This window comes from Bos indicus, chromosome 3, assembly GCF_029378745.1.
Source record: "Bos indicus isolate NIAB-ARS_2022 breed Sahiwal x Tharparkar chromosome 3, NIAB-ARS_B.indTharparkar_mat_pri_1.0, whole genome shotgun sequence".
In the NCBI taxonomy this organism is placed as follows: Eukaryota; Metazoa; Chordata; class Mammalia; order Artiodactyla; family Bovidae; genus Bos; species Bos indicus.
The window spans coordinates 103836905-103863113 of record NC_091762.1 but is presented as its reverse complement, the minus strand read 5'-3'; the positions used below and the strand labels follow the sequence as shown (position 1 = coordinate 103863113).

The 26209-nt window shown below is 43.6% G+C and overlaps 1 protein-coding gene and 1 pseudogene across 2 annotated transcripts in view; both read left to right on the top strand.

The window, feature by feature from the left end:
- Positions 1–26209, top strand: part of CCDC30 (coiled-coil domain containing 30) — a 135697-nt gene that overhangs the window by 95032 nt on the left and 14456 nt on the right. For both annotated transcript variants that reach the window (XM_070786725.1, XM_019958273.2), the window contains exons 12-15: positions 1185–1394; positions 3264–3418; positions 8081–8243; positions 16532–16644. In XM_070786725.1, the coding sequence (XP_070642826.1) occupies positions 1185–1394; positions 3264–3418; positions 8081–8243; positions 16532–16644 (641 nt within the window). The remainder of the gene's footprint in view (positions 1–1184; positions 1395–3263; positions 3419–8080; positions 8244–16531; positions 16645–26209) is intronic.
- Positions 20828–24322, top strand: LOC109556427 (TAF5-like RNA polymerase II p300/CBP-associated factor-associated factor 65 kDa subunit 5L pseudogene; annotated as a pseudogene).

Here is a 26209-nt window from a genome sequence, read left to right as displayed (position 1 = left end):
CCATTTTATTGGGAAATGTACCACTCAGAAGGCTTCCCCAGTGGCTCAGAAATAAAGAATCTGCCTGCAATGCAGGAGACATGGGTTCGATCCCTGGGTCAGGAAGAGCCCCTGGAGAAGGGAGTGGCAACCCACTCCAGTATTCTTGCCTGGAGAGTTCTATGGACAGAGGAGACTGGTGGGCTATAGTCCACGGGGTCGCAAAGAGTCGGACACGACTGAAGCAACTGAGCACACACACACACATACCACTCAGAAAGTACGGTTCAGTTTATGTTTTTAAAAGAACACTGGCTGCAGTGCGGATAACAGATGAGAAGGGACTAAAAATGGAGGTGGTGCAACCAGTGCTGTTGCCATGGTCCAGGCTGGAGATGATGATGATCTAGCAGAGGTGGTGACACAAATGACGAAAATGGACACGAGATGTGCTGTAGGCGTAGAGTGATAGCACGTGCTGAATAGACTTACGACGGCGGAAAAGGAAGCCTCAAGGGTGACTCTCAGGTCAGTAGCCTGAACAAAAGTGTGGGTGGTGGCATCCCTTACTGAAATCAGGAAGACTAAGAGAAGGACAGTTTTGGCGATATGGGCAGAATCCAGGTGTTCCATTTTGGCATATATTGGCGTAAACGTGGTATTTTTAAATCATGAGAATGAATCTAGAGAGGGAATGCGTCACTTTCAAGGCAGGCCTAGAACAACCCACTAATATTTAGAAGTTGAGTTCACTCGAATAGTCTAAGAAGAAACCAAGAAGCAACAGCAGTGGTGAATGAAAACCAGGAGAGGTGGGTATCACAGACTAGGAGAGGAGAACTTTCTGAGATGGAGGAAGGAACTGCTACTAACAGGTCAGTTGCCCAAGGGACTTAAATTCTGGCAGTGGGAAAGGCAGTACTGCCCCTGGCAAAAATAGCTTCATGAAGTAGTGGGATTGAAAGCCAGTAGACTGGGGGAGGAAAATAAGGATGGAAACTATTTAGACCACGCATGTACAGAAACTCTTAGGAAAATTCCTTTGTCAAGCTGCCAGCAGCTCCAGAGAGGTAACCAGCCACATGACACTGGTATTTGTCAGCTCTTGAGAGAGACTACATTTCTTTGAAACCTGCTTATTCTGGCTCACATCCACATTCATCCCATGCTTATTTTTGTCACTTGTCTTTATTACCCACCTCTAGATCAAAATTGAACTCAAGCAGACCCAGGAAAAGTTATCAGACAGCTCAAAGATGTGCTGTTCACTTACGGCTGACTGGAAGCACTGTCAGCAGAAAATCAGGGAACTGGAGCTGGAAGTACTTAAACAGGCTCAGAGCATTAAATCACAGAACAACCTGCAGGAAATGCTGGCTCAGGAGAAATCTAAAGTTGCTGATGCAGAAGACAAGGTAATTATCCTCACACTTAATAAATATCATGCCCTGGATACTGCTACTGAAATTCTGTTTCCCTGAGGATTTTAAGAAATAGATACAGGGCAAACGATAAAATTCTAGGGTTGTTTTATTCTCCTATGCTTTCCTCTTTTGATGTCACCTGTTCCTACAGTTCCAGTAAATCTGAGATTAAATAACTTTCATTATATACTTTCAAATTTTAAAGGATTTAGTCTCCTGTCACTTGGATTGTCTATTTATTTGATTTTTAGTTTGTAATTTTTGGAGGGATAGGTGTTAAGAAATGAATCCTTTTGAAATGTTGCCCCTGCATTTTAGCCTGCTGAACCCCAGGTGGCAGTAGTGTGTAACATGCGCACATTTTCTTCGTTGGTTTGTCTGAGAGTCAAATCTTATGTAAAAAATAAATCATTTCATCAAACCACATAAATGTAAAGCAAACATCAAAATTAGATGATAGCAATCTGTCTTAAACTCAAAAACTCAATGTTGAGCTAAAGAAGCCAGCACAAAAGAGTTCATACTATGTAATTTCATTTATATGAGGTTTAAGAATAGACAAAACTAAGCTATGGTGATGGAGAAGGCAATGGCACCCTACTCCAGTACTCTTGCCTGGGAAATCCCATGGATGGAGGAGCCTAGTAGGCTACAGTCCATGGGGTCGCGAAGAGTCAGACACGACTGAGCGACTTCACTTTCACTTTTCTCTTTCATGCATTGGAAAAGGAAATGGCAACCCACTCCAGTGTTCTTGCCTGGAGAATCCCAGTACGGGGGAGCCTGATGGGCTGTCGTCCATGGGGTTGCACAGAGCGGACACAACTGAAGCAACTTAGCAGCAGCAGCAGCATCAAGCTATGGTGATAGAATAGTGGATATCCTTATGAGGGGGACATGAGGGAATTGTCTATGGTGCTGGAAGTATTCTTTATCTTGGTCTGGAAGTGGTGGTTATGTAAGTAAAACTTCACTGAGTATGTGCAAGTTGTGGGCATATTGTCATATGTATGTTATTATTCCATTAAAAAAGTAACTGGCAAAATTGATAAAGATCAGTAAAATTTTAAAATTTAGACAATATAAATATTGGTACTGGATTTTGTGCAACAGGATCGCATATTCTGACTGCAGTTGGAAGAGTAAACTAGTATAGACACTTCAGAAAGCAATTTGGCATTAGTATCCAGTTAAGTTAATGATGTATATATACCATACAACCAACCCAACACTTCTACTACTAGGCATAAAAACTAGGGAAATTCTACTGCATTCTGCTGCACACGTGTATCAGGATGCAAGATGCATGCTCAGTCACTTCAGTCATGTCCGACTCTTTGCAATTCCATGGACTGTAGTAGCCCTCTTGGTTCTTCTGTCCATGGGATTTTCCAGGCAAAAATACTGGAGTGGGTTACCATTTCCTCCTCCAGGGGATCTTCCTGACCCAGGGATCGAACCCAAGTCTCCTGTGTCTCCTGCATTGCAGGCAGATTCTTTACCACTGAGTCACCTGGGAAGCCCCAGTATTTGTTTATATAAACATAAATCAATTTCTAGAGGGGTGGACAAGAAACTAATACCAGTGATTACCTGTTTGGTGGAGGAAAACTGTAAAGAAGACAATATAAGAATGGAAAGGAGATTTTGTAGCTTAGTTTACCCACACACACTAAATTATGTGAACGTACTGTGTATTGCAACAATTAAGTAATTTAATTTTAAAATTAAAATAAATCTTGTCACACTCTTCAGATGAGATTTTTATGTTAGTACTACTGTTTGCTATCTATATGGTATTTCCCTAATTGGAAAATAAGTCACACTTAAAGTTTTATGTGTAAACTCTTTTCATTTAAGATTTTGGATCTGCAGCAGAAATTAGAACATGCTCATAAAGTCAATCTGACAGACACTTGTATTTTGGAGAAGACACAATTAGAGGAAAGGATAAAAGAAGCAATAGAAAATGAAGCTAAAATAAAGCAACAATATCAGGAAGAACAACAGAAGAGGTAAGAGGAGCAAAGATGTCACTTTTCTGTGGGTAACCACTCCCGAGTTTACGAGCAGTGTCAGTTTACCGCTGCGTTTCCTCTGCGTCCCCACTGAAGTAAACTCAGTTACAAAACCGCATGTGTACATGTGTGGGTACGTGCCAAGTGGCGACCCTCGGGACCATAGCCTGCCAGGCTCCTCTGTCCATGGGATTCTCTAGGCAAGAATACTGGAGTGGGTTGCCATGCCCTCCTCCAGGGCATCTTCCCAACCCAGGGATTGAACCAGTATCTCTTACATCTCCTGCTTTGGTAGGTGGGTTCTTTACCACTAGCACCATCTGGGAAGCCCCACATCTATACGTGGTGATATATATGTATGTGTGTGTATGTGTGTGTGTATAAATATACATATATATATATATACATATACATACATAATATATGTATATATCACTATATTCTGATTGTTTATTTTCTTGCTTGCCTTTCATACTAGAGTGTGGAATTTTCAAGGGCAGGCATTATGTCTTGTTCTGGAACATGCTTGGCGCACCAGTAAATCTTCTTGAATGAACGGATGGCCTATGAAATATGATCCCCTAGGATCTGCTTTTCTAATTCTTAACACGATTGGCACAAAAATGCAGACTAGAATGCGGTTGCTGTTTTGTATTTATCAGCTGATTTTCTCTAAAGAAGATCCAAGTACTTTATAGGCATCTTAATCATTAACGAGCTGATAGTAGTTAGCAGCTGTCATGTTTTTTTCTAGAAGAGTTTTGATTATTATTAGGATTCTTACTAAAATGATCTTATATACCCTAAACTTCAAGTCATGGGCATATTGTCATATGTATGTTACTACTCCATAAAAAATGTAGCTGGCAAAATTGATAAAGATTAGTAAAATTTTAAAATTTAGACAGTATAAATATTGGCACTTCGGTGGCACTCAGAACATGTGTCTTAAGAAACTACTTAGTAGTTTTAACTACTGAAAAGATATATAGCCATTCCCATAAATTGTTAAGCCTCAGAAGCTTTACTTTCAGCTCTAATTGAAACCTCTAGTATAGGACTTCCCTGGAGGTACAATAGTTAAGACTCCATGTTTCCACTGCAGGGGTTGCAGGTTCAATCTCTGGTCTGGGAACGAAGATCCCACATGCTGCGCCTCAGCACAGTCAGAAAAGAAAAGAAACCCCTAGCGTAGAGCCCAACACTCAGTAGGTGCTTAGCAAATATGTTGATCTGAATGTTTGAGTAAATAGTGAATTCACTCAGGTCTCACTGCCGCTTCTACCAAGATGACACCCTTCTCCTGTTTTAATACAGCTAGTTCCTGAATAAACTACAGTAAGTATACCTTTTAAAGCACTGCTCACAAAGTTAGAGAAAGCCCTAGGGCAGACATACAATGAGGCAAAACAAAAATAATGAATGGCAAACCAACTTCTAAAGGACAAATAGCACTAGGAGCTCCAGGTTCAAGAGAGCCCGAGGGAGCTGTCACCAGGTGCATGCTCCCTCGCTCAGCCACGTCTGACTCTTCGAGACCCTGTGAACCGCAGCCCGCCCAGCTCCTCTGCCCGTAGAACTTTCCAGGCAAGAATACTGGTGTGGGTTGCCATTTCCTACTCCAGGGAATCTTCTTGACCCAGGGATTGAACCTTCCTCTCTTGGGTCTCCTGCATTGGTAAATGGATTTTTTTTTTACTGCTATGCCACCTGGGAAGCCCTGTAAAACACATATAGTTTACAGTAATTTTAAAATTTCTCTTTGACACATACTGCTTAAATAAAAATATGTTTAATATCCAAATATTGTGCTTTTCCATCTGTTCTTCTGTTATGGATTTATGGTTTCATAATATTACATGGTTGTATAGCATTTTGTTACACAGCTATATCATAATTTGTATAAAATATTTTTAAACTTTTTGCTGATATAAAATATTTTGTAATTAATATCCTGACACATGGGGCTTCCCTGGTGGCTCAACAGTAAAGGATCCACCTGCCAATGCAGGAGATGTGAGTTAGATCCCTGGGTCAGGAAGATCTCATGGAGAAATGGCAGCCCACTCCAGTCTTGCCTGGGAAATCCCTTTGACGGAGGAGTGGGCTACAGTCCACGGGGTCACAAAGAGTCAGACACATCTCAGTGACTTCACCACCACCACCACCATGCTGACACATAAGACTTTGCAACTATAACGAAGTATGAGAAGGGTTATACTAAAGGAGATTTAGTATGCTCAGGTAACACATAGCAGGGACACCTAATTTGGTCCAGGAAGCTCAAGAAAGCCTTCCTCAAAGAAAACTATGCAAGTTGAAAGTAAAGTAGTTGTTATGGGAAAGCTAAGTAGAAAATACCAGGTAAAGGAAGACCTGGAAGAGGAGGCTAGGGACAAGGTTGGAGTTGCAGGGGATTAATAAATGTGGAGGATGACTTGTTTTGGGAAGTGAAAAATTTTCATTTTGCCTGGAACAAAATGTTTGGGGGGTAGAGGAAGTGGCAAGAAAATGGAGCTAGAAAGGTAAGTTAGCTCACAAGTCATATTAAAGAATTTGGGGGCATTCCCTGGTGGTCCAATGGTTAGAACTCCATGCTTTCACTGCCAAGGAACCCAGGTTCAATCCCTGGTTGGAGAACTCAGTTCAGTTCAGTTCAATTGCTCAGTCGTGTCCGATTCTTTGCGACCCTATGAATCGCATCACGCCAGGCCTCCCTGTCTATCACCAACTCCCGGAGTTCACCCAAACTTATGTCCATTGAGTTGGTGATGCCATCCAGCCATCTCATCCTCTGTCGTCCCCTTCTCCTCCTGCCCCCAATCCCTCCCAGCATTAGAGTCTTTTCCAATGAGTCAACTCTTCGCATGAGGTGGCCAAAGTACTGGAGTGTCAGCTTCAGCATCATTCGTCCAAAGAAATCCCAGGGCTGATCTCCTTCAGAATGGACTGGTTGGAACTCCTTGCAGTCCAAGGGACTCTCAAGAGTCTTCTCCAACACCACAGTTCAAAAGCATCAATTCTTCAGCACTCAGCTTTCCTTATAGTCCAACTCTCGCATCCATACACGACTACTGGGAAAACCATAGCCATGACTATCCAGACCTTTGTTGGCAAGGTAATGTCTCTGTTTTTAATATGCTGTCTAGGTTGGTCATAACTTTCCTTCCAAGGAGTAAGCGTCTTTTAATTTCATGGCTGCAGTCACCATCTGCAGTGATTTTGGAGCCCAAAAAAATAAAGTCTGACACTGTTTCCACTGTTTCCCCATCTATTTCCCATGAAGTGATGGGACCAGATGCCATGATCTTCGTTTTCTGAATGTTGAACTTTAAGCCAACTTTTTCACTCTCCACTTTGACTTTCATCAAGAGGCTTTTTAGTTCCTCTTCACTTTCTGCCATAAGGGTGGTGTCATCTGCATATCTGAGGTTATTGATATTTCTCCCGGCAATCTTGATTCCAGCTTGTGCTTCTTCCAGCCCAGCGTTTCTCATGATGTACTCTGCATAGAAGTTAAATAAGCAGGGTGACAGTATACAGCCTTGATGTGCTCCTTTTCCTATTTGGAACCAGTCTGTTGTTCCATGTCCAGTTCTAACTGTTGCTTCCTGACCTGCATACAGGTTTCTCAAGAGGCAGGTCAGGTGGTCTGGGATTCCCATCTCTTTCAGAATTTTCCACAGTTTCTTGTGATCCACACAGTCAAAGGCTTAGGCATAGTCAATAAAGCAGAAATAGATGTTTTTCTGGAACTCTCTTGCTTTTTCCATGATCCAGCGGATGTTGGCAATTTGATCTCTGGTTCCTCTGCCTTTTCTAAAACCAGCTTGAACATCAGGAAGTTCACAGTTCACGTATTGCTGAAGCCTGGCTTGGAGAATTTTGAGCATTACTTTACTAGCGTGTGAGATGAGTGCACTTAGATCCCACAAGTCCAAAAAAGAATTTGGACTTTTTCTTAAGAGTAAAGGAGAACGTTACAGCAGTGTTAACACATGTGCATTAGTATCAAGTGTTTGTAACTGATAGCCCTTTATTAAAGCAAGGAGATGAAGGGATTCCACTCATAAAACAGTGTGGACAAGCAGAAGGACTATAGAATTCATAATTAGAGCCCTACCTCCATCTTGCTGTAGCTGTGCAACCTGGAGCAAGTTAATTAAGCCTCTCAGTGCCACAGCTTCCTCGGTGGTGGTGTTGTTCAGTCACTAAGTTGTGTCCTACTCTTTGTGACCCCATGGAGTGCAGCATACCAGGCCTCCCTGTCGTTCACTATCTTCTGGAGTTTGCCCAAGTTCATGTCCATTGAGTTGGTGATGCTATCCAGCCTTCTCATCCTGTGCCGCCCTCTTCTCCTTTTTGCCTTCAGTCTCTCCTAGCATCAGGGTCTTTTCCAATGAGTTGGTTGGCGAGTTCCCTTCCTCTGTGAAATAAGGACAATTATTTCTTCTTAGGGTAGTTTTTGAAAAAGAGAAAACTAAGAAAAGCTTCCATCACAAAGGAGATTGCTTTGATGTTGGCCCATTATGGACCGCTACTTTATCTCACTGAACAAAAAATTCCCCTATGCCCAGTCTAACAATTTTAGGTCAAAGAGTCTCTTTTGCAAAGCTTTGCAATTCAAAGTGTGATTTAATATACATTAATTGCCTTAAGGAAACTCCTAGACCAGAATTTGAATGAGCTACAGACGCAAGTGAAAATCTTACAGGAAAAAGAGAGTCTACTGGAAATGACCAGTGTTCAGCAACAAATCAAACTTCAGCAACAAAAGGCCCAACTTGAAGAACTGGAAAATGAAAAAAGAAAATCTGATGAGGTAAGAAGACAAATAGGTATTCTTCTGTTTTCCTGTTCCCTTAGACCTAATAAGTAATAGTTAATAAGAGCTAATAATTCTTGAATGCCTAGCACTTTACCCATTAAGTTTAGTTAGGATTCAGACAGGGAAGCAGAATCTACTCTAGCTATTTCAAGCAAGAAGGAATTTAACACAGGGAATAACATGCTTACGAAACTGTTGGAAGGGAGAGGTAGGGGTGAGTAGGTCAGCAAGAACTGTTGCTAGCTTTCAGTAAATCCAGAAGTTCAGAAACCACAGGGAAACCAACCCTTGTAGGAGATTAGCAGGAACTCTCCCAAAGCCCTTTCAAAAGTTTCCCTCTTTCATCTACCTGATAGTGTTACCAGAAACTGGATTTGCCTCTTGGTGGGTGTCAAGCCAAGAGACACAGCCAAGTCAATAGATCAGGAGAAGAAAGGATTTATTTGCAGCAAGTGAAAACACCAGGGATCTTTCCCAAAGCAGTGTCTCCTCAAACAGCAAAATTGGGGAAGTTTTAAGCTAAGGATACATGGGTATTTATGAAGGAGCTTGAGCAAAGGAGAATTCAGCATAGAATTGGGGCAAAGGTCCAGAGTCCAGGCTTTAGTTGATAGAAGTCATGAGGGTCAACATCATCCTTCTGTCCTCCACCTAAGCGGGGCCTTAGTTCCTGCTGAACTCAAAGACATGGATCAGATTGCTATGTATTTCCCTTGAGGAGGAACTAGGGCTACTTTTACCACTGAACTATTGTTTCTTGACTGCTTTTGCTTTTTCTTGCACTTCTTCACTTCCCTTAAAATCATTAACTACTGAGACCTGTTCAGGGACAAGCATTGTGGCCAGGTTTAGATCACAAAATGGAGTAAGCCAAAACTGTCTTCTCTTATGTCAAGAAATGATGCCTGGTTCTTTCTCTGGAGACTCCCTATCCTGTCTGCTTACAGTAGCACAAGAGGAGCATGGTGGCTCTTCTGTGCTTTCCCCCACGCTTTCCAAACTGTGTGCATGTGCCTCTGATTTGCAGAAACCAAACTGAAACCCTGCTGTCAAGGGAGTTTGGGAAATGTCATTTTCAGACTTGCAATCTTGCAGCACAGGGGAGAGCTTAGAAAAGTAAGGGTCCTGGTGAGCAATGTCACAGTCTACTTTGTATAAGCAGCTTCCATCCAAACCCTTTCACCCATATTCAACTTTATAAACTACAAGAATAGTATGCTTCCACTGAGTAGAATGCACTGTCACTCATGCAAATGAAGGTGAAACAGCACAACTCGGATTGGGGCTTGAACCCGTTGTCTTCATTGAGATCGCACATGTGTTCTCAGGACTTAATGAAACTCAGGTTCTTCTGTCTTGTCTCAGAAAGAATTCAGTGAGAGACAAAGTGATAGGTAAGAAGTGGATTTACTTAGAGAGATACACATTCCATAGGTAGACTGTGGTCTGACTTAAAAGGCCAGAGTGGCTCTGAAAGAAAGACACTCCACAGGCAGAGTATGGACCATCTCAGAAGGCAAGAAGGCCAGAACTATGGCATAGTTAGTTTCTATGGACTGAGTAATTGCATTGTAGGGGACTGGAATGCAAAAGTAGGAAGTCAAGAAACACCTGGAGTAAAAGGCAAATTTGGCCATGGAATACAGAATGAAGCAGGGCAAAGACTAATAGAGTTTTGCCAAGAAAATGCACTGGTCATAGCAAACACCCTCTTTCAACAACACAAGAAAAGACTACACATGGACATCACCAGATGGCCAACACCGAAATCAGATTGATTATGTTCTTTGCAGCCAAAGATGGAGAAGCCCTATACAGTCAGAAAAAAACAAGACCAGGAGCTGACTGTGGCTCAGATCATGAACTCCTTATTACCGATTTCAGACTTAAATTGAAGAAAGTAGGGAAAATCACTAGACCATTCAGGTATGACCTAAATCAAATCCCTTATGATTATACAGTGGAAGTGAGAAAGAGATTTAAGGGCCTAGATCTGATAGAGTGCCTGATGAACTATGGAATGAGGTTCGTGACATTGTACAGGAGACAGGGATCAAGACCATCCCCATGGAAAAGAAATGCAAAAAAGCGAAATGGCTGTCTGGGAAGGCCTTACAAATAGCTGTGAAAAGAAGAGAAGCGAAAAGCAAAGGAGAAAAGGAAAGACATAAGCATCTGAATGCAGAGTTCCAAAGAATGGCAAGAAGAGATAGGAAAGCCTTCCTCAGTGATCAATGCAAAGAAATAGAGGAAAACAACAGAATGGGAAAGACTAGAGATCTCTTCAAGAAAATTAGAGATACCAAGGGAACACTTCATGCAAAGATGGGCTCGATAAAGGACAGAAATGGTATGGACCTAACAGAAGCAGAAGATATTAAGAAGAGGTGGCAAGAATACACAGAAGAACTGTACAAAAAAGATCTTCACGACCCAGATAATCACAATGGTGTGATCACTGACCTAGAGCCAGACATCCTGGAATGTGAAGTCCAGTGGGCCTTAAAAAGCATCACTACAAACAAAGCTAGTGGAGGTGATGGAATTCCAGTTGAGCTATTTCAAATCCTGAAAGATGATGCTGTGAAAGTGCTGCACTCAATATGCCAGCAAATTTGGAAAACTCAGCAGTGGCCACAGAACTGGAAAAGGTCAGTTTTCATTCCAATCCCAAAGAAAGGCAGTGCCAAAGAATGCTCAAACTACCGCACAATTGCACTCATCTCACATACTAGTAAAGTAATGCTCAAAATTCTCCAAGCCAGGCTTCAGCAATCCGTGAACCGTGAACTTCCTGATGTTCAAGCTGGTTTTAGAAAAGGCAGAGGAACCAGAGATCAAATTGCCAACATCTGCTGGATCATGGAAAAAGCAAGAGAGTTCCAGAAAAACATCTATTTCTGCTTTATTGACTACTCCAAAGCCTTTGACTGTGTGGATCACAAGAAACTGTGGAAAATTCTGAAAGAGATGGGAATCCCAGACCACCTGATCTGCCTCTTGAGAAACCTGTATGCAGGTCAGGAAGCAACAGTTAGAACTGGACATGGAACAACAGACTGGTTCCAAATAGGAAAAGGAGCACATCAAGGCTGTATATTGTCACCCTGCTTATTTAACTTCTATGCAGAGTACATCATGAGAAATGCTGGACTGGAAGAAGCACAAGCTGGAATCAAGATTGCCGGGAGAAATATCAATAACCTCAGATATGCAGATGACACCACCCTTATGGCAGAAAGTGAAGAGGAACTAAAAAGCCTCTTGATGAAAGTCAAAGTGGAGAGTGAAAAAGTTGGCTTAAAGTTCAACATTCAGAAAACGAAGATCATGGCATCTGGTCCCATCACTTCATGGGAAATAGATGGGGAAACAGTGGAAACAGTGTCAGACTTTATTTTTCTGGGCTCCAAAATCACTGCAGTTAGTGATTGCAGCCATGAAATTAAAAGACGCTTACTCCTTGGAAGGAAAGTTATGTCCAACCTAGACAGCATATTCAAAAGCAGAGACATGACTTTGCCAACAAAGGTCCGTCTAGTCAAGGCTATGGTTTTTCCTGTGGTCATGTATGGATGTGAGAGTTGGACTGTGAAGAAGGCTGAGTGCCGAAGAATTGATGCTTTTGAACTGTGGTGTTGGAGAAGACTCTTGAGAGTCCCTTGGACTGCAAGGAGATCCAACCAGTCCATTGTGAAGGAGATCAGCCCTGGGATTTCTTTGGAAGGAATGATGCTGAAGCTGACACTCCAGTACTTTGGCCACCTCATGAAAAGAGCTGACTCATTGGAAAAGACTCTGATGCTGGGAGGGATTGAGGGCAGGAGGAGAAGGGGACGACAGAGGATGAGATGGCTGGATGGCATCACTGACTCAATGGACTTGAGTCTGAGTGAACTCTGGGAGTTTGTGATGGACAGGGAGGCCTGGTGTGCTGCGATTCATGGGGTTGCAAAGAGTCAGACATGACTGAGTGACTGAACTGAACTGAATGATGGGAAGATGAGTCCAACCATTTTGGAGAAGGGGCAGTATTGGGCCATACCCACTGACCCCTTTTTGCCTTTTATGGTTGGCCTTGGAATGGTCTGGCACCTGTGGGTGTATCACTTACCTAATTACAGTGAGCATATAATGAGGCTCAAGGCCTAGTGGAAATTAAATCTTCTGCCATCTTGACCCTAATCGTTTCAACCAGTTTTTTCATATCTTCAACAGTTATGTCATTCTTTTAAAGGTTGTGCCCTGCTTCCTGTTTCACTGATACACTTAACTTCTGAAAGTCCCAGTAGTATCCGTGGTCATTTTTGGATAATGTAGTTGCTACTTCTTCAGTCTCAATCCACATGGATGTACTCACTTTAAAAACTTAATTATAAATTAACTACCAATAATACAATAAATTAACTACCAATAAACATGTTTTGGGATATAGGTTTGAAAAGCCATTCCCATTCCAGCTCTTGGTTTCTTTCCCATATTCTGGCTCCGAAAGAGACCACAGCATATTTCAATCACTGGTTGAAGGTTTAGACATCATCTTATAGGACAACACAGGACCTCAGAAGATGTTGTCACCTGGTCGGCATCATACCTACATCTTCCATAGGTCTTTCCACTGTTTTGCAGTTTTTGAGTTTTTTTTCCCCGGATAGTAGGATATATGATGAGAGCAATGACTGAGACTTTGTTTCACTTCTCTTACCTTAAAATGATTTTCTTGTTCAGGAACTATGCTGAGTAGTAGTATATCATGACAGGAAATAAAGAATTTAGAAAGCCCACAGATGGTAGTCCTGGCAAAAGCACTGTGGACAGAGAAAGAAAATCCCTGTCTAAAATGAGTGTCCCTTTCACTGAGGACAAATTGTTGTTCTCTCCGTGGTGGAAGAGGTCCAGTATAATAAACCTACTATCCGTTGACTGTCTCCACCCCCCCCCTCCCCACAGTGGATGGTCCCATATCAATAGCTCAACACTGATCTGTGCTTTTGGCAAGTTGAGTAGATTAGCCTTGGTAACCCCTTGTCCACTTTGTACATGAGCCGAAATGAGTGAGCACATAAAGGATAGAAAAAGAGGCTAAGTGACATCTACAGAATGTACTGGATTTTTTCCACTTGATTACTGAGGGCCACCTCTTCTGTAGAAGCCCTCTGCTGTGGAAAAGCACATGAGGCACAATATGTTCACACTCTAGGCTTGTGCTGTCTAATATTGTGTCAACTAGCCACCGTGGCTATCTAAATTTAAATTAAAAATTTAGTTCCTGAGACATACTAGGCACGTTTCATGTGCTCAGTAGCTGCATACAGCTAGTGACCACCCTGCTGGAGAGTGCAGGCATGGAACATTTCCACCGGTAGGACACATTTCATCAATCTTCCAATATTATTCTTTCCAAGTCCCTGATCATCTGGCCAAACTATTAGAAACTTTCTGTGAGTTAGCATCGGTCCCTGCCTCTGGACGCTTCTCTTTCCAGGCAAAGTGAACACAGACTTTGCCCACTGAGATTTCCCTTCCCACTGGTCTGAAGGACCACCCCTCAGTTGGGGCTATCATACCACAGCAGCCCTATTTCAACTGGTTGCCATATTTTGTACAGAATCATAAGTACATCAGGCCCAAATTACTCTTTCTTGGCCAACTGGTAATACATAACTCCCCTTGAGGCCATAGGTTTGGGTTGAGAGAGGTGGTGATACAATAGAAGTAAGTATCACCTGCTCACGCAGCTTGCTCAGTATTTTCCATAGCATTTCTGTTTGAGGACAGAGTACTACTGCCCATGCCCAACTCAATGCTCAGTAGATAATAGAACACCTCGTTTCAGGAAGGGCAGCTCAGGTTACTCGACCCTTTCTTTCTTGTGGCCAACCATGAGAGGTGATTGAGAGGAGAGATGACTCTCCTCCCAAATCCTAAGATTAAACTAAAGCTTTCCAGAGGCTCTGTGTTGTTTCCTCATCTGCCACAGAAACTTGGGGCATATTTGGGTCTGCTGGATCATAAAGCCCAAATGGCAGAGCAGTTTGCACCACAGCCTGGCACAGCACGGCTCTTTGTCTTGCTTTGGGCACCACTAAAACCTGACAGCCTTGGTGGTTGCTTGATAAATGGGCTGAAGGAACAAAGGTGGTATAAGCTGACTCTAGACTCAGAAGAGGCTTTCTAAGAACCTGGCCTCTTCTATCATCAATAGCCCTCATGCCTCAGGTTGGAAAGCCAGCAAGGAGAATCTGCTCTTCCATATTGTCTAGGCTGACTGCACACTCAAGAACTGGGAAATTCACAAACTGAGGAGCTTCACAGACCCACTAGATCCGTTGTGAAACCTATATTGAGCCAATGAGTCTCTGCAAACACACTCTAAGACACTCTGTGTGTTCAAACTCCCATTTCCCCCCTTACTTCCTCAAGTCCCCACTCTGAATTCTGAACCTCAGTTGCATTTTGGGTTCCATGGTGCTAGTGCTGACTCAGAACCACTGGACTGTATGTAGTTCCCCCCAAATCTACATAATCCCCTTTCTCCAATTCCCTGTCACCTGGGTAAAAGGCCGCAGATCCCTTTGGGAAAGGCTCAGGAGAAGATCACATGCTTGTGGCAGTGTCACACACCAGGTTCTTCCTGAAGAAAACCTGGCTAAAGGACCCTGGGTCTGAACTGGCTCAGGTCTGAGGACTGAGTAAGAGGCCATTACTCTCTGTTGTTGTCATTCAAATTAGACCTCTGTTCACCAGACCCAGGTGTGTTTATTTATTTACAAATACAACGCAAGTAAAACTTTAATAGGCTGTTCGTGTATTTTAGTTCTGTAATCACTGTGATCAGTTAACTACAACCAGCGATTGCTACGAGTCTAGCCGTTTGGTTTTATCTCCGGCCCTGTTGTCTCATCACAGTACTAATGCCCACCTTGCATTGGGGATAAGCATTGTGCTTGACTTTTGACACTGTGCAGTAGCGTCACCCCCCATCATGAAATCAGGGCTCAATTCCAATGTTTGCATCTCTCACCATCATCCTCACAGGAGAGCGTTATGGAGCATTTCAAGGAATCTGGTGCTCACCAGTGTATTTGGCAAAGCCTTTGTGAAAGGAATGTCCTCTGAGTCACATGAGGATCATGATGAGTTGGGTGAGCAGGTTACCTATGGTAAATCTACTCCAAACTTCCTATCTACTTAAGACTCTAGATTCTTTCCTCTTAATATGGCGTTTGAATATCATTTAACCCTGGTCACTGTAGAGTCCAACTTTCAGTCCACCAACCAAGCAAACTATTAAAGTCACTTTAGATATTTAAATTAACACATTCAACCTTGAATCTCTCTAAGTGTATCCATCAGGTCAGTAAATTCAGCCTATTCAACATTATATTCCTTTCTCCCTAGTATAAACACCCTTGGAATACAGTCCTATGTATATTCCTCAGGTTTCTGCCAATTTAACATCATAAAATCTTTCTACTCTTTCAGTATGTCAGTCCTCCTAGGTCAGTGACTATACTCAACTCCTTTTCCCCATGATGTGCTGGGACCTGACTCTCACTGTGGGATTCGAGGCAGAGACAAGCAGTGGCGGTGGGATAGGGGTGGCTCTGAAAAACAGCGGGTATCATTGCACAGGTAGATGCCCCAGGTGGAGTCAGCAAAGTCCTGGAGACAAGGGTGCTTAATCTCCTGAGACAGTAGGACTGCTTATGCTGATAAGAGGGGCTCAGGAGGGTTTTGAGGCCCAGGGTGCTCAAGGTTATTGGGATCCTGTCAGATGTTCTTGTTCCCAGTTCTCAGATTTCCATGTTTTCCAAATAAAACTCTATTTTTCATATAAGAGATCTAGCAAGGCTATGAAGTCAACTTGTGCTTGCAGTTCTGCAACCTACTTGATGAAATTTGGATTTGGATTGTGGATATATTGACCTGCTGCCTACATGAAGGAAGTGCCCTGGGTTTCTGAGTGTGCCTTGTTCCAGTAATCAAACCCTGCATTGGCCATTTTCTCCTCTAGGGCTCATTAACTTGGCCAGATGTAGCTAAGCACCCCACACATCTTAGGGTTGTCAGACTTTTTATATAGGCTTACACAACTGCAGGAATCACAAGTCAGGAAAAGGAGCTACGAGCTTTCAGAAATTCTGGAGGCGCAAAAATCACAGGAAGCTACTATGGTTTCTGTAAGCCTTTTTTAGTAGAAAGGCTTTGCCCATTTACATTCTCTCAAATATCACACCTTTCTTCACCAGTGTATTCTCATTTTTTAAAATGTTTTTCAGCATCTCAAGAGCAACCAGAAATTGTCAAACAAGCTGTCTGTGTTGCAGCAGGAGAAGAAAGCTCTATGTGAAGAAAATGAGCACCTTTTGAAGCAGTTTGATCTCCATGTGAGGTAAACAAAAATAAGTTCCCCTTAGAAGACGACTGTGTAGAGTAAAGCTCATTCTTAGAGAGCCAGCTCCCGAGATCAGCAGGGGATGCTCGCCGAGGTGACTTTTCACCAACACCATTGTCCTTCCTTCCCAGAAGTTCTACCTACCGGGCTTTTTCTAGGGTGGTATGGGGCCTTATTTCTTCTCAAGAACTGGAGGGGAAAGGCAATTGCTATTTCTTGAGATCTAGTGATATCTAACATCTTGCTTTTCCCCAAATACATCCCTCTGACTTGCCTTCAGGCTTTTCCCCCTCACACGCTGTCCTCAGTCTGAACCATGCTCTTCCATTTCAACTCTTCCTTCTCAGACAAGCCTTCCTTGACACCTTCAGCCTGGGCTGGATGAGGTGCTCACTCTCTGTGTCCCTATAGCCTTTTGTACGTGACTATCTATGATTCTTGAAGAACTCACCATGTTGTTCTGAAATAATGTGATTCACACCTATCTTCCTCACCAGACTATAGGTTTTAAAGGACATGGGCCACAGTCTTATGCATCTTTCTACCCACAGTCCCTGGTATATAGAAGGTGCTCAATAAAAATTTGTGTTCCCAGGCTTCCTGCTCTTTCTTCCATTCCCTGATCATCATCCCACCAGATTCTTCCCACTCTCCTCCTCTCTCAAGTCTAGCATGGTAGTTCAGAGTATGGACTCTGGACCATATTGCCTGGGTACAATTCCTGGTTCTACTAGGAACTAGCTGTGTGACCTTGGACAAGTTACTAACCTCTCTGTGCCTGAGATATCTCATCTTTAAAATGAGCAAAATAAAAAATAAAATAAAATAAAATAAAATGAGCAAAATAGCCATTACTTTCACATAAAGTTGTTGGGAGAATTAAATGACGAATAAATAAATGTAATAGAACAGTGTCTAGCACAAAGCTGATATTCAGTTCAGTTCAGTCACTCAGTTGTGTCCAACTCTTTGCAACCCCATGAACTGCAGCGTACCAGGCCTCCCTGTCCATCACCAACTCCCAGAGTCCACCCAAACCCATGTCCATCGAGTTGATGATGCCATCCAACCATCTCATCCTCTGTCAACCCCTTCTCCTGCCCTCAATCTTTCCCAGCATCAGAGTCTTTTCCAATGAGTCAACTCTTTGCATGAGGTGGCCAAAGTATTGGAGTTTCAGCTTTAGCCTCAGTCCTTCCAAAGAAATCCCAGGGCTGATCTCCTTCAGAATGGAATGGTTGGATCTCCTTGCAGTCCAAGGGACTCTCAAGAGTCTTCTCCAACACCACAGTTCAAAAGCATCAATTCTTCGGCGCTCAGCTTTCTTTATAGTCCAACTCTCACATCCATACATGACCACTGGAAGAACCATAGCCTTGACTAGACGGACCTTTGTTGCCAAAGTAATGTCTCTGCTTTTTAATATGCTATCTAGGTTGGTCATAACTTTCCTTCCAAGGAGTAAGCATCTTTTAATTTCATGGCTGCAATCACCACCTCAGTGATTTTGGAGCCCAGAAAAATAAAATCTGACACTGTGTCCACTGTTTCATCTATCTGCCATGAATTGATGGGACCAGATGCCATGATCTTAGTTTTCTGAATGTTGAACTTTAAGCCAACTTTTTACTCTCCTCTTTCACTTTCATCAAGAGGCTGTTTAGTTCTTCTTCACTTTCTGCCATAAGGTTGGTGTCATCTGCATATCTGAGGTTATTGATATTTCTCCCAGCAATCTTGATTCCAGCTTGTGCTTCTTCCAGCCCAGCGTTTCTCATGATGTACTCTGCATAGAAGTTAAATAAGCAGGGTGACAGTATACAGCCTTGACAGACTCCTTTTCCTATTTGGAACCAGTCTGTTGTTCCATGTCCAGTTCTAACTGTTGCTTCCTGACCTGCATACAGGTTTCTCAAGAGGCAGATCAGGTGGTCTGGGATTCCCATCTCTTTCAGAATTTTCCACAGTTTCTTGTGATCCACACAGTCAAAGGCTTAGGCATAGTCAATAAAGCAGAAATAGATGTTTTTCTGGAACTCTCTTGCTTTTTCCATGGTCCAGCAGATGTTGGCAATTTGATCTCTGGTTCCTCTGCCTTTTCTAAAACCAGCTTAAACATCTGGAAGTTCATGGTTCATGTACTGCTGTTATTATATCTATTTTCAGTTTTCCTCTATGACCCACCTCTCTGCTTCTAGCTCTGCACCCCTCATTCTATTGTTTCTTTAAGTTGAAGTTTCTTATTCTCTTATGTTCTCACTTCCTATGTTGATGGTAGTAATAATGATTTGAAAACCACTTTCTGCTGTATAGTGGAAAAATCTTCAGTCATTCATATTGAGTATCTTGCTTTATCATATCACTGAGAAATATAGAAACATGGAAAGGAACGTGTGTGGCTCAGCTCATATTAAAATAACAAATCTAAGACTAGAACTCAGCCCTCTGCTAACCTGCACAGTGCTCTTCCCACTTTGTATCTGCCATTAGAGGGAGGGGAGGGCATCCACAGAGCCCATGGTGTCTCACAGCAGTGGGTCCAGAAAGGCCAGGCAGGAGCTCAAGGCCTCGCTCTGTCAGGACCAAGATGCACCTTCCTGTCTTGGATCAGGAACCACCAGCATGTGCACTGACCACCTCAGAGCCAGGGATCCCAAAATGGATTCTCAGTGGAGATGTTTTACATTCTGCTGATCATGTAAGCACATTCCTGCTCTTTAACCAGCCTCGGAAGCACAGCCTTCTCGGGGTCTCAGTCAGATCCGGTATAAATCATTAATCTCATTGTTATCAATAAACAATGCTGATAGTTGGTGCAAACTGCCATGAAACTCCAGACCTGTGGTTGCAAAGCAACACTGTTTTAATTGGTATATTTAATTCCTGGACCACTGGTCAGTGCCAAGCAAGAACTTTCACAAAACAGTTCAGGCCTGATTCTAGGCCTGCTGGATTCAACCCTCTAACATAGCCCTGATTTAGTTAAGAATTACCCACTGGTCCTGCAATTGATATTTTTATGCAAAATAACTTAAAACCGCTTTTGTACATATATTTTTCATTTTAAAAAATTATTTTTACAAATTTCTAGGTGTAGAATTACTAATCCAAAAGCTGGAGCTATGGATCTCAAAATGTATTATCAAACATTCAGAAGCATCCTACCAAAATTTTCTGCCATATTGTATGAGAGTAGAAATTTCACTACATCTGAATTTGCATTGGGTGCTACTTTTGTGGGGGGAGGGCTCTGATGAAATTTTTCCCAATGCTCTTTCTTTTAACTGAAGTATAATTTACATATACACAGATTTTTAAATGTACAATTTGATGACTTTTGACAAATCTATATGTCCACTAAGCACAACCCCAATCAAGATACAGAAGATTTCCTTTATCCCTGACAGTTTGTTCCTTTTTTACTGTCAGTCTATATCTCCTGTTCCCTCACCTCCTCCCAGGAATCTACTCTTCTGATTTCTGTCTCTACTAGAATGGAATTATACTACATGTAATCTTTTGTGCCCGACTTCTTTTGCTCAGCTTATTCCATTAATTTTTATTTTGGAATAATTCCATTCCATTGTTTTTAATGATCAGTTATAGTCATAAATTACTTGTTATTTTATTTTGAATTTCTTTGATGGCTAGTGAGTCTGAATAGTTTTCCATATTATTAGTCCATAGCCTTTAGAACAGTGAATCCTAACCCTAGCTGCACATATGTGGGCCCCCACATAGATTAATTAAATCAGAATCTGTGAGGATAGAGCTTAGGGATCAATATTTTTCTAAAATCATCCCCATGTGATTCTGATGGGCACCTAGAGAAACTACAGCTTTAAGAAAGAAAATGGAAGGAATTGTCAAAATTCTAGGTTCATTTTTTTTTCATTCCCCTGATCCTACTCCTGACCTTTACAAACAATGCTTAATTTTTTTCCCCATATTTTCCCAGCTAGTCTTCCAGAGGAACAAATTCCTTGCCATTTTGAAATAAAAATGAAGGAAAGACCATCTGGTTTTACTTAAACATAAGCCAAAGTTGTCCTGAAATTTTAGAACATGAGTATTGTGCTGTCTTATCATGCATGCAGTTAACCAAGCCAACCATAAACTTAGAAAATCCACATGTTCTTTGGCAAGTTGGCCAGCAGGACTTCTGACCAAACTGGTAAGTGTGCCAAATAGCCAGCTAGCTATTTGGGAAGGTTCTAAGCTCTCATCAGCCTCACTGCATCCATGTACTTTTCATACCATGTAGTACTTCATGGGAAATAGATGGGGAAACAGTGGAAACAGTGTCAGACTTTATTTTTGTGGGCTCCAAAATCACTGCAGATGGTGACTGCAGCCATGAAATTAAAAGACGCTTACTCCTTGGAAGGAAAGTTATGACCAACCTAGATAGCATATTGAAAAGCAGAGACATTACTTTGCCAACAAAGGTCCATCTAGTCAAGGCTATGGTTTTTCCACTGGTCATGTATGGATGTGAGAGTTGGACTATAAAGAAAGCTGAGCGCCGAAGAAATGATGCTTTTGAACTGTGGTGTTGGAGAAGACTCTTGAGAGTCCCTTGGACTGCAAGGAGATCCAACCAGTCCATTCTAAAGGAGATCAGTCCTGGGTATTCTTTGGAAGGACTGATGCTAAAGCTGAAACTCCAATACTTTGGCCACCTCATACGAAGAGTTGACTCATTGGAAAAGACTCTGATGCTGGGAGGGATTGGCGGCAGGAGGAGAAAGGGACGACAGAGGATGAGATGGCTGGATGGCATCATCGACTCGATGGACATGAATTTGGGTGAACTCTGGGAGTTGGTGATGGACAGGGAGGCCTGGCATGCTGCAATTCATGGTGTCACAAAGAGCCGGACACGACTGAGCAACTGAACTGACTGACTGAACTGAGTACTACTGGAAGAAGCCTGAATATCTAGCAATAGGAGCTAGTTAGGTCAAGTATTGCACATTCAGTTGATGGAATATTATACAGCTGTAAAAGATGGTGGCCATGAACATTAGAAGCAATATGGGAAAATGCTTGTGATACAATAAATGAAAAGAGCATAAAATAATTTTAACATAGTGTTTAAACAGAAGATACTTATGAAAAGAGTGGAAGGAAATACAACAATATCATAAAATAGATCATATGGGAGTTGGATTTCTTCCCAAAATTTTCTATAATTTATCATTTAAAAAATAAATAAATTTTTTATTTTTATTAAAATTTTTAGGCCGAGGCGCCGCACCTGTTGGCGGAGACAGCTGCGCGTCGAGGCCCGAGTGGCCCGGCCCAGCCCGCGGCGGCTCCGCGTTAGTCAGTCATGGGGCGGCCGCCCAGAGCCGCCACGGGGGCGGCGGGGCTCGGGGCTCGGGACTCGGGGCTCGGGGGTCCGGCTGAGCCGGCCGCGGATAGCGAGCCTGCCGCGAAGGCGACGGAGGCAGACGCGGGGCGACCCTGGCGGCAGCGGTGGCGGGGGAAGCGGGAGCCGCCTGGGATGTTCAGTCATGAAACGGGTCCGCACGGAGCAGATCAGATGGCCGTGTCCTGCTACCTCAAACGCCGGCAGTACGGGGATGCGGACGGCCCGCTGAAGCAAGGCCTGCGGCTGTCGCAGAGCACTGAGGAGATGGCTGCCAGCCTCACAGTCCAATCAGAATCTGGTTGTGCCAACATAGTGTCCGCAGCCCCTTGCCAGGCAGAGCCCCAACAATATGAAGTACAGTTCGGACGGCTGTGGAATTTTCTCACCGATTCTGACTCCCAGCACAGCCATGAAGTGATGCCTCTCCTCTACCCTCTCTTTGTCTACCTCCATCTCACCCTGATCCAGAACAGTCCGAAGAGCACAGCGGAAAGCTTTTACAGCCGCTTCCATGGAATGTTTCTGCAGAACGCCAGCCGGAAGGATGTTATGGAGCAGCTCTAGACCACTCAGATCGTCCAGGACATCCTGTCTAACTTCCGGCTGCGAGCCTTCCTGGACAACAAATACGTGGTTCGTCTGCAGGAAGACAGCTATAACTACCTTCTCCGCTACCTCCAGAGTGACAACAACACCGCGCTGTGCAGGATCCTCGCCTGGCACATCCATCTGGACGTGCAGCCCGCCAAGAGGATGGACTACCAGCTCTACGCCAGTGGTGGCTTCTCCCACGGCGAGGGCAGCGGCCTGGAGCCCACCGACATGCCAGCGCCCATCCTGCAGAATAAGGCCGCCCTGGAGCTCCTGCAGAAGAGCATCAAGCGTGTCAAGGACGGCCCCCCCTCCCTCACCACCATCTACTTCTACGCCTTCTACAACACGGAGCAGCTGCTGAACACTGCAGAGGTCTCCCCGAACAACAAGCTGCTCGCAGCAGGCTTTGACAACTCCTGTATAAAACTGTGGAGTCTGTGTTCCGAGAAGTTAAAGTCCAAACCCCATCAAGTAGATGTGTCCCGCATCCACTTGGCTTGTGATTTCCTAGAGGAGGAGGATGACGAGAATGACAACGCAGGCACAGAGATGAAGGTCCTGCGGGGACACTGCGGGCCAGTGTACAGCACCAGGTTCCTCGCGGACAGCTCGGGGCTGCTCTCCTGCTCTGAAGACATGTCCATCAGGTACTGGGACCTGGGCAGCTTCACCAACACCGTGCTGTACCAGGGCCACGCCTACCCCGTGTGGGACCTGGACATCAGCCCGCACAGCCTGTACTTCGCCAGCGGGTCGCACGACCGCACAGCCCGGCTGTGGTCATTTGATCGGACGTACCCACTGCGAATCTTCGCCGGGCACCTGGCAGACGTGGACTGCGTCAAGTTCCACCCCAATTCAAACTACTTAGCCACGGGCTCAACCGACAAGACAGTGCGGCTGTGGAGCACTCAGCAGGGGAACTCAGTGAGGCTCTTCACGGGCCACCGCGGCCCTGTGCTCTCCCTGGCTTTTTCCCCCAACAGTAAGTACCTGGCATCAGCAGGCGAGGACCAGCGGCTGAAGCTATGGGACTTGGCGTCTGGGACCCTCTACAAAGAGCTGCGGGGCCACACGGACAGCATCACCAGCCTCACCTTCAGCTCAGACAGCAGCCTGATCGCATCAGCGTCCATGGACAACTCTGTGCGTGTCTGGGACATCAGAAGCGCACACTGTAGCACACCCGCCGACGGCTCATCTAGCGAGCTCCTGGGCGTCTATACCAGCCAGATAAGCAAAGTGCTGAGCGTGCAGTTCATGGCCTGCAACCTCCTGCTGGTGACTGGAATCCCACAAGAAAATCAGGAACATTGATTTGGATCTTTGATATGACAGACTGGGGCGTGCGAAGGGCTCCAGACGGTTTTACTCCTGGCACTGGCTGTGATACTTGGAATTTTGAGGTTCAGGGAATTCAGAGAACTTGGTCGCACTTGTATTGGGAACTTGTATTGGGAGAAAGGGAAAATTCCTAGGTGACAGTTGGATCACTCCAGCTGACATGTTTCTAGAAGTGGGTGGGCAGATTTGACTGAGAAAGTCTTGGGCTTTTGCAGCAAGGGTGGGAAAGAAAGATTCTTTTTGTGGCTGCACTTCTGTTAACAATTCTCTCCCCCGAAAGAACAGATTGTGGTAAAGAAATGAAAGTAATTAGAAGTGAAAAGTCAAAAGAAAATTAAAAAATGTTGAATTTCCAAATGATTCCGAGGTGTGGCTTTTCCAGCATCTTTTCCTCCTGAGATCATCCCTCCCACCTGCTTTGCAATAGCAGTTTAAAGAACAGTCTATGAAACACATCTTAAGTACGAACACACGCATCGAAAACTATGCTCTGAGGATGAAGCGACTTCTAATTTGTGGGAAAAGGATTAAATATTTCTGTTTTCTGAAAAGAGTTATTTTGTATTTTGTTTTCTATTAAAATGTGTTTAGTTTCCCCCAAAAAATAAAATAAAATAAAATTTTTAACAGTCCAAATGGCAGAATAAGAGAGACAAGCAGCTGTCTGGCATGGAAGCTGCAGATGTGAGTTTTAATAGCCCACGGCAGAATGTGTGAAAGAAATTCTAGAAATCCATGTTGCATTTCAAATGATGTCAAAACATCAGAGGAACTGTGAACAGCTGGGAAACTCAGAGACCAACAGGTGTACCATTAGTGTTTAAACCTCTGAAGCTATGGACTAGGGTATGCTGAAACCCAGTGATAGCTTTTGACAAACTCGTCCCAGAATAAGGGAAAATGAGAATATTTGTGAGATGAAAATATCTTCCTATAAAGAACCTGAGTCAATCCACAAGAATATACACTTCCTTTTATATAGTAGGTGCTACAAGGGCCACAGAACTGAACAAGCCTAAAGCAGTTTTATAAACCTCAGTATCTAGAGTAACTCTATTGAGTTGCTGTAGCATAGACATTGAATAAGAATGTCTTTAGAAATGGAGGGGTTTCTCTCTTACCTAAAAGTACAGGGAGCTCAATGTTTCCAAAGTCTAGACTCCTTTCTTGTTGTCGCTCCAGCATCTTTAGCACTTATCCTCATAGTCCAAGGCAGTTCATTATTATATTCACATTTTATCCAACAAGAAGGGAGAAAGAAGGGAAAGCAAGGGCATTCTGTTTTCCTTTAAGGCGCATTACTTCCACTCCAGCTACTGGCTGGAACTTACTCACATGGCCTCATCTAGCTGCCTCATCTAACTACAAAAAAAACTACATTTTCTTGTAGCTCATGTTTGAGCAACCAAGTGCCAAGCTAAAACCAGGGGGTCTATAATGATAGAAGGAGAAGGTGTACTGGGGACCATCCCCACAGTCAGTCACTGCCACCTAAACTGACAAGCTGGTGACAAGAGCCAGTGTGCATGTCTCTGACCTCCAGGAATGCAAACTTCTCTGCTTGGTATCTGGCCAACAGCTGGATTAATCTTCTAAGGGAAAAATATGCAAAATGATTCTTTTATTTACAATCAACAGTTAGGGAGAGAGGGGCACTATTTTGGAAAATGGAAGATCTTGCAAAACACACTTGCTGCTGCTACTGCTAAGTCACTTCAGTCGTGTCCGACTCTGTGCGACCCCATAGATGGCAGCCCACCAGGCTCCCCTGTCCCTGGGATTCTCCAGGCAAGAACACTGGAGTGGGTTGCCATTTCCTAACTTAACCAGAGCAGAAGACTCTCTTGGAGTCACTAGACTAAATTACCATCTAAATAAGTCTCCTTTGCTCTTCCCCTGCCATCCAGCTCCTAATTCTAAAAAAAAGTGTTAGTCGCTCAGTTGTGTCTGACTCTTTGCAATCCCATGGACTGTAGCCCGCCAGGCTCCTCTGTCCATGGAATTCCCCAAGCAAGAATAATGGAGTGGGTAGCCATTCCCTTCTCCAGGGGATCTTCCCAACCCAGGGATCGAACCTGGGTCTCCAACATTGCAAGCAGATTTTTTTTTTTTTACCATCTGAGCCACCAGGGAAGCCCTTATAATAGGTTATTAAGATGTAATTCACATATTGTACAATTCACTCATTGAAAGTGTACAATTCAGAGGCTTTTGTAATCCATCACTGCAATCAATTTTAGAACATTT